The sequence below is a fragment of the Lolium perenne genome, chromosome 3 (assembly GCF_019359855.2).
Source record: "Lolium perenne isolate Kyuss_39 chromosome 3, Kyuss_2.0, whole genome shotgun sequence".
NCBI classification, from domain to species: Eukaryota; Viridiplantae; Streptophyta; class Magnoliopsida; order Poales; family Poaceae; genus Lolium; species Lolium perenne.
In genome coordinates this window covers 103251020-103265785 of record NC_067246.2, presented here as the reverse complement: position 1 = coordinate 103265785, position 14766 = coordinate 103251020, and the positions used below count along the sequence as shown (strand labels likewise).

The 14766-nt window shown below is 48.4% G+C and overlaps 1 protein-coding gene across 1 annotated transcript; it reads left to right on the top strand.

Annotated features, from left to right (window-relative positions):
- Positions 1 to 7328: 7328 nt before the first annotated feature.
- Positions 7329 to 13487, top strand: LOC127342035 (kinesin-like protein KIN-1). Its single transcript, XM_051367974.1, has 15 exons — positions 7329 to 7436; positions 8168 to 8197; positions 8295 to 8417; positions 8496 to 8521; positions 8621 to 8702; positions 9934 to 9975; positions 10084 to 10117; positions 10194 to 10269; positions 10596 to 10662; positions 11991 to 12072; positions 12187 to 12248; positions 12315 to 12406; positions 12498 to 12696; positions 12790 to 12972; positions 13067 to 13487. Exons 2-14 carry the CDS (start codon positions 8192 to 8194, stop codon positions 12928 to 12930), a joined length of 1032 nt encoding a protein of 343 aa, XP_051223934.1. The 5' UTR covers positions 7329 to 7436; positions 8168 to 8191; the 3' UTR covers positions 12931 to 12972; positions 13067 to 13487.
- The last annotated feature ends 1279 nt before the right edge of the window (positions 13488 to 14766 follow it).

The window sequence follows — 14766 nt, the reverse complement described above, 5'->3', positions numbered from 1 at the left end:
TTACCTTCATCTCCAGTGCCATGAGCGTTACTTTCGAGGCGGGTATCCTCCGGCCTGCATCCTTCATACAATGGAGTAACCGCGTCTACCTCCGATTGATCCATCTTGGCTTTCTCTCGGGCGGCAGCTCTTGCGTTACTCGTGCCGCTGAGAAGCAGCTCTTGAAGATAAGGGTCCTGCACCCAGTCCATCGACGATGGTCCATCGTCTTCATCTTCATGATCGTCATGATGACCTCCATCTTGATCTTCCTCATCATCAGGTCCAGGATCTCCTACATTGTGATCATGATCATCTCCGGGATCTTCTACATCCTGATCATGCCCGAGATCTTCTACATCCTGATCACCTCCTTCCTTATTTCTTGTTGAAATCCCATGGACAAATTCATAATCATCTTCGTCGCCTTCCCACCGATAGCCATCCATGAAACCACGCATGAGAAGGTGGTCCCGCACCATATCGGCTTTAGGGTCCATAAGGCTTGTCAGCTTGCATCTTCGACACGGACATCTTATCTCCTTTTGGTTATTTCTAATCATCTCGGCTGTTGCGGCTTTCAAAAACCTAGTCACAACGCCTTCGCTCATCATGCGGACCATGGTCGCCTGCGGGTATAGAGAAAATGGATATCTTAGCATACCAAAAGAAAATTTTGGCATGACCTTCCTAAAAATAGGACATATGTATATGCGAGTATGCCTACTATTCGCCGAAACGGAAATGAATCAACGTTTCGGCAAAATATTGGCAACTCCATCGCATTTCAAATCCCTGCAAACAAACACATGCAACACATGTGTGGATCGGAGGCTTTGCATATACAACACATGTGGAGGCTTCGCATACAACACACATGCACGTGATCGAGACGCTTTTCGCGCATGCACACAACACATGAGCTTCGCATAACATATGTGTGCACACACACGTGTGTGTGCAAGACGATCGGAACCGGTCACACACAAAGCATAAAACCAACAAAGTTACCGATACGGCGAGACCTAGAGTGTTGGATAAGGTAAAAAGTTGAGATTGAGTAGGGTATTGAGCTAAGAAAGCTTCACCATTACTTACCTATGAAGAAAATTAAGTTTACCAACTTAATTTTGGTGAATGAAGAGGTGAAAATGAGGTGGAAAGGAGGGGCAACACGACCAGATCCAGATTTGGTGGGAGGTGGTGGTGGAAGAGTGTTTGGGGAAAGTGGGTGGCACATGTGAGTGGAGGGTGAAAAGCAGGAAATGGTCCCAGGTTAGCAGTGGCGCACCACATAGCCGTGCGCCACTGCTAGGGTGACATAGCAATGGCGCACTGCTAAGTGGTGCGCCACTGCTACGCCTCTCATCTCTAAAGGGGCTCTGGCCACCCCCTAGCAGTGGCGCACCTAATGACATGCGCCATAGGTAACCTCTGTAGCAGTGGCGCACCACAGCAGTGCGCCATTGCTAAGCCTATCATCTCTAAACGGGCTCTGGACACCTCCTAGCAGTGGCGCACCTCTATAACGTGCGCCATAGGTAAGGGATGTAGCAGTGGCGCACCCCGGAGACGTGCGCCACTACTAGGTTGGGGGAGGACCTGGCCTCCTGTCACCACTTACTTATGGCGCACCAGAATCAAGGTGCGCCACTACTACTTTTGTAACAGTGGCCCACCGTTTTGTGGTGCGCCACTGCTAAGTAGTAGTGGCGCACGGCAGTCATGGTGCGCCACTGATGGCAGTCTTACGGCTAGGCCTTTTCCTAGTAGTGTGCACTTCATCCACTTTGTTGCCAATTTCTTTAGTGCGAGTGTTGACACTTTGAAGGTCCAGCTTGAACTCCTCAATCTCCCGCGCCGCCGCCTCTGATGCCTTTGACCCAGGCATTTTGTCAAATACTACTCGTCTACCGCTGTCAGCGCCCCGCCTCCAGAAGCGCATGTAAGAAGTAACAACACCGGGATTGAACCACTGAGGGGGATGATCCTCAGCAACCATGCCGTTTCACTTGCTCCGCGCCCGAACGATGCCGCCACCATCGACCATGTCAAAGAGGACGTCACCGCCGTCTGCGCCTCTGTCGACTAGAACCCCGCCGTCGCGAAAAGGGAGAGGAGGGATAGATTTGATGAGAGATCCAAACCTCCCTCGTCTCACCGATTCGAGTCGCCGCCGAATTCTAGAGCCTGTCCACGACAAATCTTGGGCTCAATTTTTTTTTCATGTCTGAGAATGGACTAGCTCTTGATACCAATTGTCAGATCCCAACTATAGAACCCGAAGAAAAAACCTCCCGATATGGAGTACCCTCGATCAATTGGGGATTTCTAGTGATAATCTAAGCTAAGACAATTAAAAAAGAGACACAGGATAGCTTTAGGGTTCATATATTCGATAGCCCGGTGTTGCCCGATACTGGAACTTCAGATACAGTGATTAATTAACACAACACTTAATCAAAAGTAAACGACACTTAAGAGACTCCATCATCGTAGCCGTTGGATTGTCATTAGTGATCTCCACCATCGATTCTTCATCACAAGTGAAGTTTTTTGTTTTTTGTTTGTTTGACATCACCATGGAAGCAGATGACACCATCACCATTTGTGGAGGGGGTGTGGCTATTCTATAATATGCAGATGACACCATCCTTCTCTTGGAAGATAACCTTGACCATGCAAGAAACCTGAAAGTAATTCTCTGTCTGTTTGAGCAGATGCCAGGACTGAAGATCAATTTCCACAAAAGTGATATTTATTGTCTAGGGGAAGCTTCAGATAGGGAGGGAGACTTCGAAAGAATTTTTACCTGTAAATCTGGTTTACTCCCAATGAAATATTTGGGAGTACCAATAAACAAAAAAAAAGTTGAAGAACTCTGATTGGGATTCTACTGAAGAAAAAATGAGGAATAAACTAGAGCCTTGGCAAGGGAAAATGTTGGTAATGGGAGGAAGAGTTACCCTGATCAACTCATAACTAGTGTCCCTTTATATATGCTCTCCTTCTATAGGATACCAGTTGGTGTGAGAGAGAAAATGGACAGAGTTAGAAACAATTTCTTGTGGGATGAAACTAATAAAAAAAAGAAATATCACTTGGTAAACTGGCAGAAAGTGTGTATGCCAAAAGACCAAGGTGGTTTAGGGGTCATAGACTTGGAAAAAATGAATATTTCCTTATTAGCTAAGTGGATATGGAAGCTTTTTTTAATGAAGATGGAATCTGGCAAAAAATCCTTAGGAAAAAGTACCTCCAAAAACAAACTCTTTGCCAGATAGTTACCAAAAATGGAGACTCACATTTCTGGCAGGGTTTAATGGAGGTCAAGAAATCCTTTTGGCAACATTTCAAAATCCAAATTGGAGATGGAGCAAAAACAAGTTTCTGAGAGGACCAATGGATAGGCTCTTCCTGTCTGGCCAAGGCCTTCCCAAGATTGTTTTTGGTATCTATGAATAGAAATGTGACAGTCAAAGAAGTTTTTGATGCAGGTGTGGAAATGCTTAGATTTAGGAGAGCAATGGTGGGAGGAGTTAGAGAACAATGGCTTGATTTGAAAAAACTGTTAGAGAGCGTTACACTGAATAATGAACCTGACAAGTTGGTTCGGAATTTGACTAACACATGGGAGTTTTCAGTTAAATCTCTGTACCTAGCAATGCAATGTAATGATGTAGTTCCTTATAAATTCATGTGGAAGGTTAAGATACCCCTTAGAATTAAGACCTTGTTGTGGTTGATGCTAAAGAAAAGCATACTGACAAGAGATGTGTTTTTGCATAGGGGAGGAAAATGTGAGAAAAAATGTCTTTTCTGTGGGTGTAATGAAACTATCAATAATCTTTTCTTCAAATGTCCCCTGGCTAGATACATCTGGAATGTGTCCAGTTGTACTTTTGGTTTGAAATTCGAGTTTGATTCTGCTGACCATTGCATTTCCAATTGGTTGAAAGGATTTGGGGGAAGAAAAAAGAAATTCTTGCTTTAGGGATTGCAGCGGTAATCTGGAGCATTCGGAAAACAAGAAATTTGGAATGTTTAGAGAAAAAATGGCCTGATGAACCTTATATTGTCATTTTGAAAATTTGTTATTATATTAACTGTTGGAGTTAGTTGCAGGTGAAGGAGGACGCTAGGAGTAGGCTGGAATTCTGTGCAAAGGTGCTAGAAAGGGTAGTGATGGAAGTGTTTGGGTCAAGAAGAAGTTGGATCTCGTGGACACCAAAGCTGATGATGTAGGAAATAAAAAGGAAGAAAAAAAGGGAGGGAAAGTTGCATTCTGATGCAAAAGCAGGAGTAGTTTTGGTCATGGATAATGAGGGTGTGAGGAATTGGCAGCAATGGTTTCTTTTTTAAACAGAAGGCCAAAAGGCCCAGCTTTATAGATAAAGCTAACGACCACAAAGATTCGATACAACGCACTCCAGCACATCACGATAGCTGATACCAAGTTCTAACAAGTCCACACAGGTCCAAACAACACAAGGAAGGAGTACAACGCGCAACAACAAGGACTAGGTAAACGCACGCCCGGGGTTGTGACATGCTCATCCAGCCGCCTCCGTCCTGATTGTGGCCTGTAGCCTCCTAAGCTCGCCCATCGCCGCGTCCAGCAGCGGCCGGTCCCTCGGTCTGACCAGAACCCTCCATCTCTGCATGTACATGGACATATGGTAAATAGCATCAGCGGGGTTGTTGATGAGTTTCCCTTCTATTGCTAACTTGTTTCTTATGTTCCATAGCGCCCAGGACTGGGCCGCAAAGGTGAACCAAGCTAGCCTACGAAGAGACCCCGAGAGACCATGAACGATGGCGATGAAATGGCCAACCCCTGTTGGATTCCAGTCGCAGTGCAGGAGTTCCCTAATTCCCGCCCACATCATCTTTGCCAGGTGACATCCAAAGAAGATGTGGTTGCAATCCTCCGTATCCCCACAGAAGGGGCAATCCCCATTAGAAGGACCATTCCTCTTAGCCAGCTGAACCCCGGAGGGAAGCCGACTCCTAATGAGCTGCCAAAGGAAGACTTTGATCTTGGGGGGAACCCTAGCCCTCCAAACCTCCTTAAAATGTGTTACCGCCGCCCCCTGCGACAACCGGCAATAGATTGATCTTGTGGTGAATTGACCCGAGGCTTCCAGGGCCCACGACACCTCGTCTCTCTCAAGATCAAAAGGGTGAAGGTCAAAGATCCTGCATAAATTCTGCCACTCCACCATCTCTGCCAACCCAAAGGTTCTCCTAAACCTGATGCGCCATCCCTCGGCATTCCGCACGCCCGCCACCGTGATGAACTGGTTGTCACAGCAGCTAAACAGTAGCGGGAAGCTCTCACGTAATGGGCCCCTCCCTGTCCACCAGTCGAGCCAGAAATAGGTGCGACGACCATCATGGACTTGGTGTTTTGCTCCCAGCTTGAAATACCATTTGACCTTCTGGATCGCATTCCAGAATTGTGAGCCTTTCGTTGGCACCAGAGGCGAGAACAAGTCCTCATCTCCCAAGTACTTGGCCCTAAGAAGATCTGCCCATAGACCCTCCGCATTCTGGTAGAGCTTCCAGATCCATTTTAGCATCAGCGTGATGTTCATATGTTTGGTGTTGAAGATTCCCAATCCCCCTATCTTGATCTCTTCTAATTTGTACTTGCTGGTGTTGTATTGTGAGGTGTGGATGCATCAATGTTGTGACACTTGGGTTGGGGCTGCATATTGCAAACAAATCAATGGATCACCCGATATAGACGCTTCATTCCGTAGTATCGGACTATCGGTACCATAGAACGGAGGCGCGTGCTGAGGTCTCAATCGACTTGTTGGGAACTTGGGATTGAGGAAGAGTGGCTCCGCCCTCTTATTTTGAATTAAGCCCATATAAAGGCCACAAGCAAGTAAGAGCAGGTCTAACAGACCTCGTACAAGGGGCAAACCCGTACAATAACGGCCGATTTGAGGGTTTCGGCTCTACCCGGCCGTCTAGCACGCCCCGTAAAAACGGCTCCCGCATCGTTTTTTGCTGTTTTCGAGTACGGGGCGGGTCGTCGCCCCCTACTTGTGCGGGGTGGGAGCGGGGATAGTGGGCGAAACCAGTATCCTAATTCCGAAAGCGCGCGCGGACATTTCAGTTCCCCCCACCCATTTTCCCCCGCGCGCCGCCGCCGCCACCCGCGCGCCGCCGCCGGAATCCGTCAGATCCGCGCCCCTCCGCCGTCCGCCGAGCCGCGTCGAGCTGCGTCGACGCCCGCCGCACCTCCGCCGCACCCCCGCCGAAGTTCCGCGTCCCTCCGCGCGCGCCGCCCGCCCTCCCGCCGTGGTCTTCTCCGCCGTTTGTCGCCGGTGAGTATTCCGCCGCGTTCTTCTTCGTTGCCGCCGGTAAATTGGTCGGATTTGGGGCTGATGTATGGTACACCGTGGTAGATGGCTTTGGAGGATGTGCACATGGCGGATTTGGACGCGACGTCGACCGATTGGTCGTCATCGGATTCCGACGATTCGGATATCGACGAGTTGCTCAACGACGACGAGACGGAGATGATGCTGCTCCTGTTCGGCTTGAAGCAAACATTTGTTATTTGTTTAATTCTTTCATTAGAACATTTGTTGACATTTCCCAAAAACATTATTGTAATAATTATGACGATTATTGTGTGATGTAAAACATTTATTTTATGTGAATGTTGTGTTGGTTCTAATATCCAATTTGTCAAAAAACCCTGTTTTGAGGGGTTGAAAACTCGGACAAGGTCTGCTAATATTTTACGGGATGGGGATACGGGGTCTGCTAGCTCGTCCGAGTTTTCGGCCGGCGAAAAGTGAATACAGGGCCCTCTACTCGCGTTTTAAGGGGCGAAAAAATACATGACGTGTTAGACATGCTCTAACTGAGGGCGGGCGAGACTGCCACCGCCGTGAGCCCTAGAGGAGCTGCCGCCGCTCGCCGCACCTTAGCGTCACCGCCCGACGCCTCCGCTCCCCTCGCGCGCGCGCGCGTCGCCCCTCCCGTGCTACACTGCTACCTCGTCGCGCCCCTTCTGCCTCCGCCCCGTCCGCGCGCGGTCCCGGGCGTTGGTTTTCGAGGTACGAGCTCCTAACCATCCAGCGACTAACTAACCCCCAACTGATCAGCATCCACAAAATCGCGGTATCTATTCTAGATGCGCCCCTGAATTTTACTAAAGCCTCTGCGGTTAAGCGGCCATTTCATTGTTTCTCTACCCGAATTCGGGATTTGACACCCATTTGAAATGCCAGGATGTCCAACTCCAACGTCACTTTGGAATGAAAAATTCAGGTGGGGAACCTCTCCCCCCCCGGTGAAACATTCAAAAAAAAAAAAAAAACTCCAACGTCACGGTGTGTGTGCGATTCAGGCCGCTCAGCCACAAAGAGAGGAAGGGGGACGATGACAAGGTCTGCTTCAGGAAACTGGGCTCGGAGTCTTTTGTTTTCAAGGTCTGGATACTCATCTGCCCTTTTCACCTCTGTGATACGTGTGGCACATAGATGAATGTTCGTCTTCAGTTCCTTCCTTGTGAGATGCACAGCTGTATTTCGGTCCAGATTACTGAACTTCCCAAAAATATCGCATGCCCGATTGCCCGCAGCTGTCTGAATGAATATAAGCCTGCTTGATATCATCTGCACCACTACATAATAAAGGTGGTGGGTGTTAGCAGGAACGGAAATGACAAAGTGGGGAACATATGCCTTCTCCGTTTATCCTTTTGTTGTATTTAATGTTCATGGGAAATCCCTGTGGTCTTGTTGACGAATTTTTTGTGTTTCCTCATGCTTGATTAGTGCCATTGTTGCAGGTTTATTTCTCCCTCTTTCTTTCTAAATTTATGCATAAGATAGTCAGAGCCATTTCGTATTACCACAGTTTGGTCATGACTGGATTTCTTCAACAGTCCTAATAGCACTAATTGAGTAACTAATGCTGTGAACAGATGCTGTCAACGGAATAAATGGCACCATAATTACATATGGACAGGTATGTGTTACTGCAGACAACCAGCGTACACAAATGTTTGGATAAGCATGATGCACATATAAACCCTTTGCGTGTTAAAGTGAGGCTTGGCCTACTACAGTCTCAAACTTACCCTAAGCATTGCATATGAAATGAGATGCTTCTACCTGTAACAGTGCTAACATTTCATTTGGAATTCATATTTGTACAGACTGGAGCTGGAAAAACTTATAGCATGGAGGTAAAGAGAACATCCATGGGCTTAAATTTATGTGATGATTACTGAATGTGTTTCTTCAGCGTTGGCCTTACGTATTTGTTAATTTGCATCTTGACAGGGGCCAAGCATCTTGCATTGCAATGAACTGAAAACTGGACTGGTTCAGCGAGTTGTAAATGGTCTTTTTGATTGTTTAAGAACATCAGAAAACATTACTACTTGGACTGTGAAGTTGTCAATGGTAAAAACACCATCCTCGTATGCTGGTTTTAGATTCACTTTGATAGATCTTCACTTACATTGATTTACGGTTTCTCAGGTGGAGATATATTTGGAAAAAGTAAGGTGAGAATCTGATTTATGTTTGCGTATGAATCCCGTGTAGAGTTTCTGCTGTAACATACTGCTACCAAGGGAATCAAGTTTTATCTCCTTATATTCCAGGGACCTTCTTGACTTGTCCAAGGACAATCTACAAATCAAGGAGAGTAAAAGCCAAGGGATTTTCATTTCTGGGGCAACAGAGGTCAGAAAGAAATGCATCTGCACTTCGATTTTTTATTTCCATAAAGAAAGGTGTTCAATATCTATCCTTTGAAGGATTTTCATGTCGGGTAACTGAAATTTTTGCTGCAGATATCTTTTTTTTTTTTCGAGAGTGCGCTAAATGCGCACCATATCTTTATAGAAGGCAGAAAACAGATATACAAGAAGCCGTACAACAAGTTGCGAACAACTGAGCCGGCGAGCTCCAACGCACACACACCCACACACCACACACACCTAAGCCTACTCTCGCGGCACTAGTTGCCTCCCTCCGACTCTCGCGAACTCCCACAACCTAAACTCCTCCCTGACGCTATCTATGATTTGCACGGTGTTCAACTGGAGACGAACATTGCCGAACACCCGGGCATTGCGCTGCTTCCAAAGCGTCCAAGCCACCAGAATCACCAGGGAATCGAACCTCCTTCTGTCACTCTTCTGAACTACTCTCCGGGCCCTAAGCCACCAATCCTCCAAACTATCAGTAAGGTGCGGCAAGGCCACCTCAAACTGGTTTGTATGCAAGCAACCGAGCCACACTTCTTTCGCGTAGGGGCATAGGGTGATAATGTGGTCCACTCGGTCCTCCTCTTGTAAGCACGTGTAGCAAGTTTCAGTGTGGGCCGTGATGCCATGTCTGAATCTTCGCTCCGCAGTCCATAGCCTGTTCCTGAGCGCGAGCCATATGAAAATCTTGCATTTGAGAGGCGCGAAGGACTTCCAAACCGGCTTATGCGCTCCATCAATCACCGACCCTTGGCAAAGCATCAGGTAGGTTCCTTTCGCCGTGTAGCCTCCTGACTCAGATCCTTTCCAAACGAACCGATCCGGGACAGTAGCATCCCTTTCTACCCGTTCCAGTTCTTCCCAAAGATGGATGCACTGAGAACAAACCTCCACCGAAATCAGGTCAGGTGGTATATCTGAGATCCAAGTGTTGTTAGCAAGCGCATCCGAGGCCAGTCTACTATTCTTTCTCCTGGTAGGGACAATCGCAGTAACCGCAGGAGCAATATCACCGATCCTTTGACCATGAAGCCATCTGTCCTTCCAGAACCAGATGTTCCTCCCATCCCCTATGACAAAACTGACGCAACTCTGAAAGACCTCGGTGACCCTGTCATCCTTCGGCAGACTCAAACCTTGCCAGGGCCGATTAGGATCCGTCCGTTTGAGCCATTCCCATCGAACCCGCAGGGCCAGGGCTGCAGATATCTATTATGAATGGTTCAGATGCCTTGGAACGCCTTTCTGTATGTTTTGTTGGTTATTTGTTGCTCTTTTGATTGCTGTTGATTTTCTTGGAGCTCCTTTCTGTATGTACATGCCAAATTATTTCTGTTTACTGGTCTAAATTACAGGAAGGAATTGCCAACAGAGCTGTCGGAGAAACACGTATCCTCTGTTTCCATTTCTGAAACAGTTAAAAAAATCGAATTTTGTACATTTTGTTGCCTTAATGTGCATATAGAAATGAACCTGGCCAGTAGTAGAAGTCATTGCCTGTACATTTTCTCAGTGCAGCATGGGTCCACTACAGATGAGAGGTATGCTTGAATAGGAAACATCAATAGTTCAATGGATGTTTCTTGTTTCCATTTTAAGTTGATATAACTGTATAACCATGCTATTCGCAAAAAAAAAAAAAAAAACTGTATAACCATACATAACTTCTCTGACAATATGATAACTGAACAGATCTGCCTTGTGCTCATTCATTATCTTAGGCATCAATTTCTGTGTTAATGCAATTCTCCTTGCTGTGGTATAGACTGTCATACCTGCCTGGATTGTATGTAGAGTTGTAGACCACAATCATGCAGAAAGTGATTCTAGTGTTGGTAGCTAGTGACTTTTTTTTAAAATCTTACAGGGTAAGGACTGGGAAGATTATTCTAGTTGACTTAGCTGGTTCAGAGAAAGTTGAGAAAACTGGTGCTTTTTTTTTTTTTAGAGAACCCGCAGGAGATCTGCGCGTCATTTTATTAAGCTTTAGAGCGGGCGACAGAAAGCCCGAGGCAAGGATGGTTCATAGTACAACCCAAGAGGGGACACGACACACACCCTGCCAAACCACCACTGGTTCGCGAAAAACTACTCTATCTCTCTCGCTGTCCCGCCGCGGGCAACGAACCAAGACGCCCACTCGTCCAACATAAGGGATAGGGTGGACGTCATGGGCAAGCGCTTGTTTTCGAAGACACGCGCATTGCGCTCCAACCAGAGGGCCCTTATGGCGAGCATGATAAGCGAGTTTGCTTCTCTCCTTCTTCCTGCACCAAAACGGGAGGCAACCTGAACCCACCAGTCGCCTATACCCAGGTTGCCCCCCGGCACGATATCGGGAAGGGTGAGGCGCTGCACTAACCCTCGCCATATGCCCTGCGCATAGCTGCAGTGCAGGGAGATATGGTCGATAGTCTCGTCGGCGACGCCGCAGAGCAGGCACAAGATGTGGGATGGGAGGCCCCGTCTGAGCCGCCGGTCAGCAGTCCAACACCGTCGTCTTAGCGCAAGCCAAGCATGGAACCGGTGCTTGAGAGGTGCGAAGGACGCCCAGATCAAGGGCGCCGCCGTGAGCCCGATGGTGCCATGAAAGAGCATCCTGTAGGCAGAGCGAGAGGAGAAAGAGCCATCTCCGCTCCACTTCCATCTGAAGACATCACTACCGAAGCTTTCGTCGCAGACAATAGCCGCCGCGCGTACCGCGTCCCAGAGCTGTAGGTACTGTACCGTGGCGTCCACGGATAGCTCGCCGGCAATATCAAGCACCCACGCGTTGTTTGCGAGGCCCTCCCGGATAGATCGCCGCTTGCGGAGCGCCGGCTTGACGAGCTTCATCAGCGCGGGCGCGATGGCCTTAGCTGTGAGGCTGGCCAGCCAGGGATCCTCCCAAAAGAGGGAAGCCCTACCGTTGCCCACAACGACCTCCACAGACGCATTGAAGAGGGCCCAGGAGTCCGGACCAACGTGCAGGTCTAGGCCAGCCCATGGCTTGGTAGCCTCCGTCTTCTGAAGCCAGACCCAACGCGAGCGCAGCGCCGTGTTCATGCGACGCAGGTCTAGCAGCCCGAGCCCACCCAAAGACTTGGGCTGACAAACGAGACGCCAAGCCACCGGACAGCAACCGCCCTTGGCGTCGTCATTGCCCAGCCAAAGGAAATCCCTTCTCATCTTGTCGACCGCGCGGAAAAACCAGGGGTCGAGGTCCAGCGCAAGGAGGTGGTACACCAAAGAGGATGTCATAACCGCCTGCACGTAGACGGGTGAAGGGCGTGTTCTTGATGAGGCTAAAATGATCAACAAATCTCTTTCAGCTCTTGGAAATGTTATCAATGCCCTAACTACGGGTAAGTGGTAAATACAACAATCCCTGTACAAATGCTAAACATGGAAGTAGTCACTCCACTACTATACCTTTCTGATTAATGACTACCTTTAACTGTCATATTTTTGGTCTCCAGCTAAACCAAATCATGTGCCTTACCGTGACTCGAATCTCACACGCATACTTCAAGATTCACTGGTCTGTCAAACAATTCTTCAGGATTTCCAAACCAGCAGTTTTGTTTAATACGGCTACTGCTTGCAGGGTGGCAGCTCAAGAGCTGCATTGCTGTGCTGCTGTTCTCCCAGTTTGTCAAACTCACCAGAAAGTCTGTCTACCATTCGCTTCGGAACCAGGCATATTCCTTGAATGTCAAATACTATTACGTAGTGTTTATACTGCTGTCATGCTGCAGTTTATCATGAGTTTATGGCAATATCCATCCAGGACGAAGCTCATAAAAACTCTACACAAACTGATTCCTACCGAATTGGATAGCAGTAAGAAGCACACCCCATATTCTCGTGATCAAGATGATCTGCGTGACGGAACCCTGAGCAAGGCTGGTAGCAGCCAATCTGAGGCGTCCTATCCCAGCCTTGATTCTGGCGATCATGACGGTCTGCGTGAAAGGCTACTGAGCAAGGTTCGTAGCAAGCAAACAACCAGAGGTGGTCGCTATTGATCCCACTCTACATTCTGCTTAGTATCTCACTTGCCACTGAAAATTTCCGTTCAGCTAAGGTTGAGCCTGAAGGAGGGAGACGTTGACCTGCTGGAGGAGCTGTTTGTGCTGGAAGGGATCATCTCCGATCCCGACTCGGTGGTGCTGGACATCGACTCGGCGTGCCACCACGCTGCGAGCCGGCAGGTCGCGTAGCTAGTGCAAGCAGTGGAGGAACTCACAGAAACTGTGCAAGAGGTATACACACCATCCAACCCTGAAACCTGCACCCTCCTGCTGTTGTTGCTATCCAGTTCTCTCCAAGGTTTAACTCTGCTTGTGGATGGTTCAGCTCACTGACGAGAACGAGACGCTGAGGCATCAGCTCGAGGTCGCACAGGAGATTGCAGCCCGGGCTCAGTGTGCCGCCGCAGACCGGAGCGGTGGATTGCTGTTCGGTTTTGTGCCTGCGGCCGTCCTCCGTCTCGTCGGATTCATGCCAGACTGATGGCACGACGGCCAACGTCGCGTACATTCCGCGAACGTTCCTGCCATCAAACATCTTAGCTAATAGTGGAGTAACAGCATTTTGGCGCTTTAGTCACGAGTGCCTTTGACTCTGAGGATCCTGAGTACTGAGGTTGATTCGATCTTGCTACTTCCGTCAAAATTCGTATGTTAGACATGTGAAATGGCATTATCGTCTTAGTTTGCTGGTCAAAGTATGTCTTGACCAATCGGATGCATACATGATTAGATGAACCATGAACGAAGAGGCATTATGATATTTTTGCTTAGTTAACGTCTAGACGACTTTGCGCTCAGTGTTTTCATGCTTACATCTCTCGTGGTACCAAAAAACACCACAATGCAAGCTAGCATGATGAAGCTGCCGTAGTAAGATCGCCCAGGCCAAGTAGTTAGCATAAGGCAGAAAGGAAGATCATCAGAAACCTGATGCAGGAGTAGCATCCAGTAGTAGAAAGACAGAAGGAATTGCGAATTAGAGAAAGAATCAAGAAAATTCCATGGAAAACAAACGGCAGAATGTAAACAGGAAACGGAAGAAACTAACCGTCAGGCGCAGAGACTGAAAAAAAGAAAGCTCTGGCAGAAAGGCGCGAGAGGAATGAACAGAAAAAGAAGCAAGAGGTGGCCAGACAGGAGAACGCGGCAACGCAACATGGACCCAAGGAGCCTAAGGAAAACGGTTATGTGCCGACGGCCACCAGCCGTCGGCGTAGAGGAAGAAGCCGTCAGTGTATTGGTGCGCCGACGGTAGCCGTCGGCTTCACACCGTCGGCGTATCTCCGGTCGGCGTAGCGGAAATGGCCGTCGGCGTAGCTCTGGCCGTCAGCGTACTCGTCGTGCCGACAATTTCCCTTCGGCCGTAGGCCCAGCTCCACCGTCGGCGTCACATTTCCACAGTGACGGTGGTCTGACAGCGTCAGAGCTACGCCGACGGCCTTTAGTTGAACTTGGTTAGGTCATAGGGACATAAAAAATAGTTCATATCATTTAATAATAATAATAAAAAGATTAATCCGCATTCTCACAAATCTTAGATGAATATTTAACATTATATATGTGTTGCGGTCAAAACCCACCGGCGAGCAGCGACGGGCAACACAGTAGAGCCGGGAACAACTTAGGGCTGCGGCTGGCCCTGGTCCCTCCGAGCGACGGCCCGCAAAGCCTCTGCTACACACGTCCGATGCTGATGCAAGGGCGTGCCACCTGACCTATACCTGGTCAGGAAGGTGATGGAGATGCCTCGCTTAGTTTCCTGCATGGCATACACGTAAACATTAAATACGAGCCTCGATCGGCTCTCAGGTTATTCTGTGAATCGGCTCAAGGAGCCGATCCACCCATGATTCGTACGAGGTGCACGAATATATGGTGGTCCTGCTTGATCAAGATAAAGCTAAAACGATCTACGACGATTTAGGGTTTTCACCGCATAATTGGATCATCCTACTCACGATTGGGCCTCGCGGCCACGCACGGTGATCGTAAGCCGATCCTAGACAAGGCCTAAAAACCAACACG

Excerpts from the sequence above, each read along its gene's own strand:
- LOC127342035 (XM_051367974.1), top strand. Across the intron at positions 9,976-10,083 it reads ATGCCTTGGAACGCCTTTCT|GAAGGAATTGCCAACAGAGC; the intron begins GTATGTTTTGTT and ends TCTAAATTACAG. Across the intron at positions 12,407-12,497 it reads ACCATTCGCTTCGGAACCAG|GACGAAGCTCATAAAAACTC; the intron begins GCATATTCCTTG and ends ATATCCATCCAG.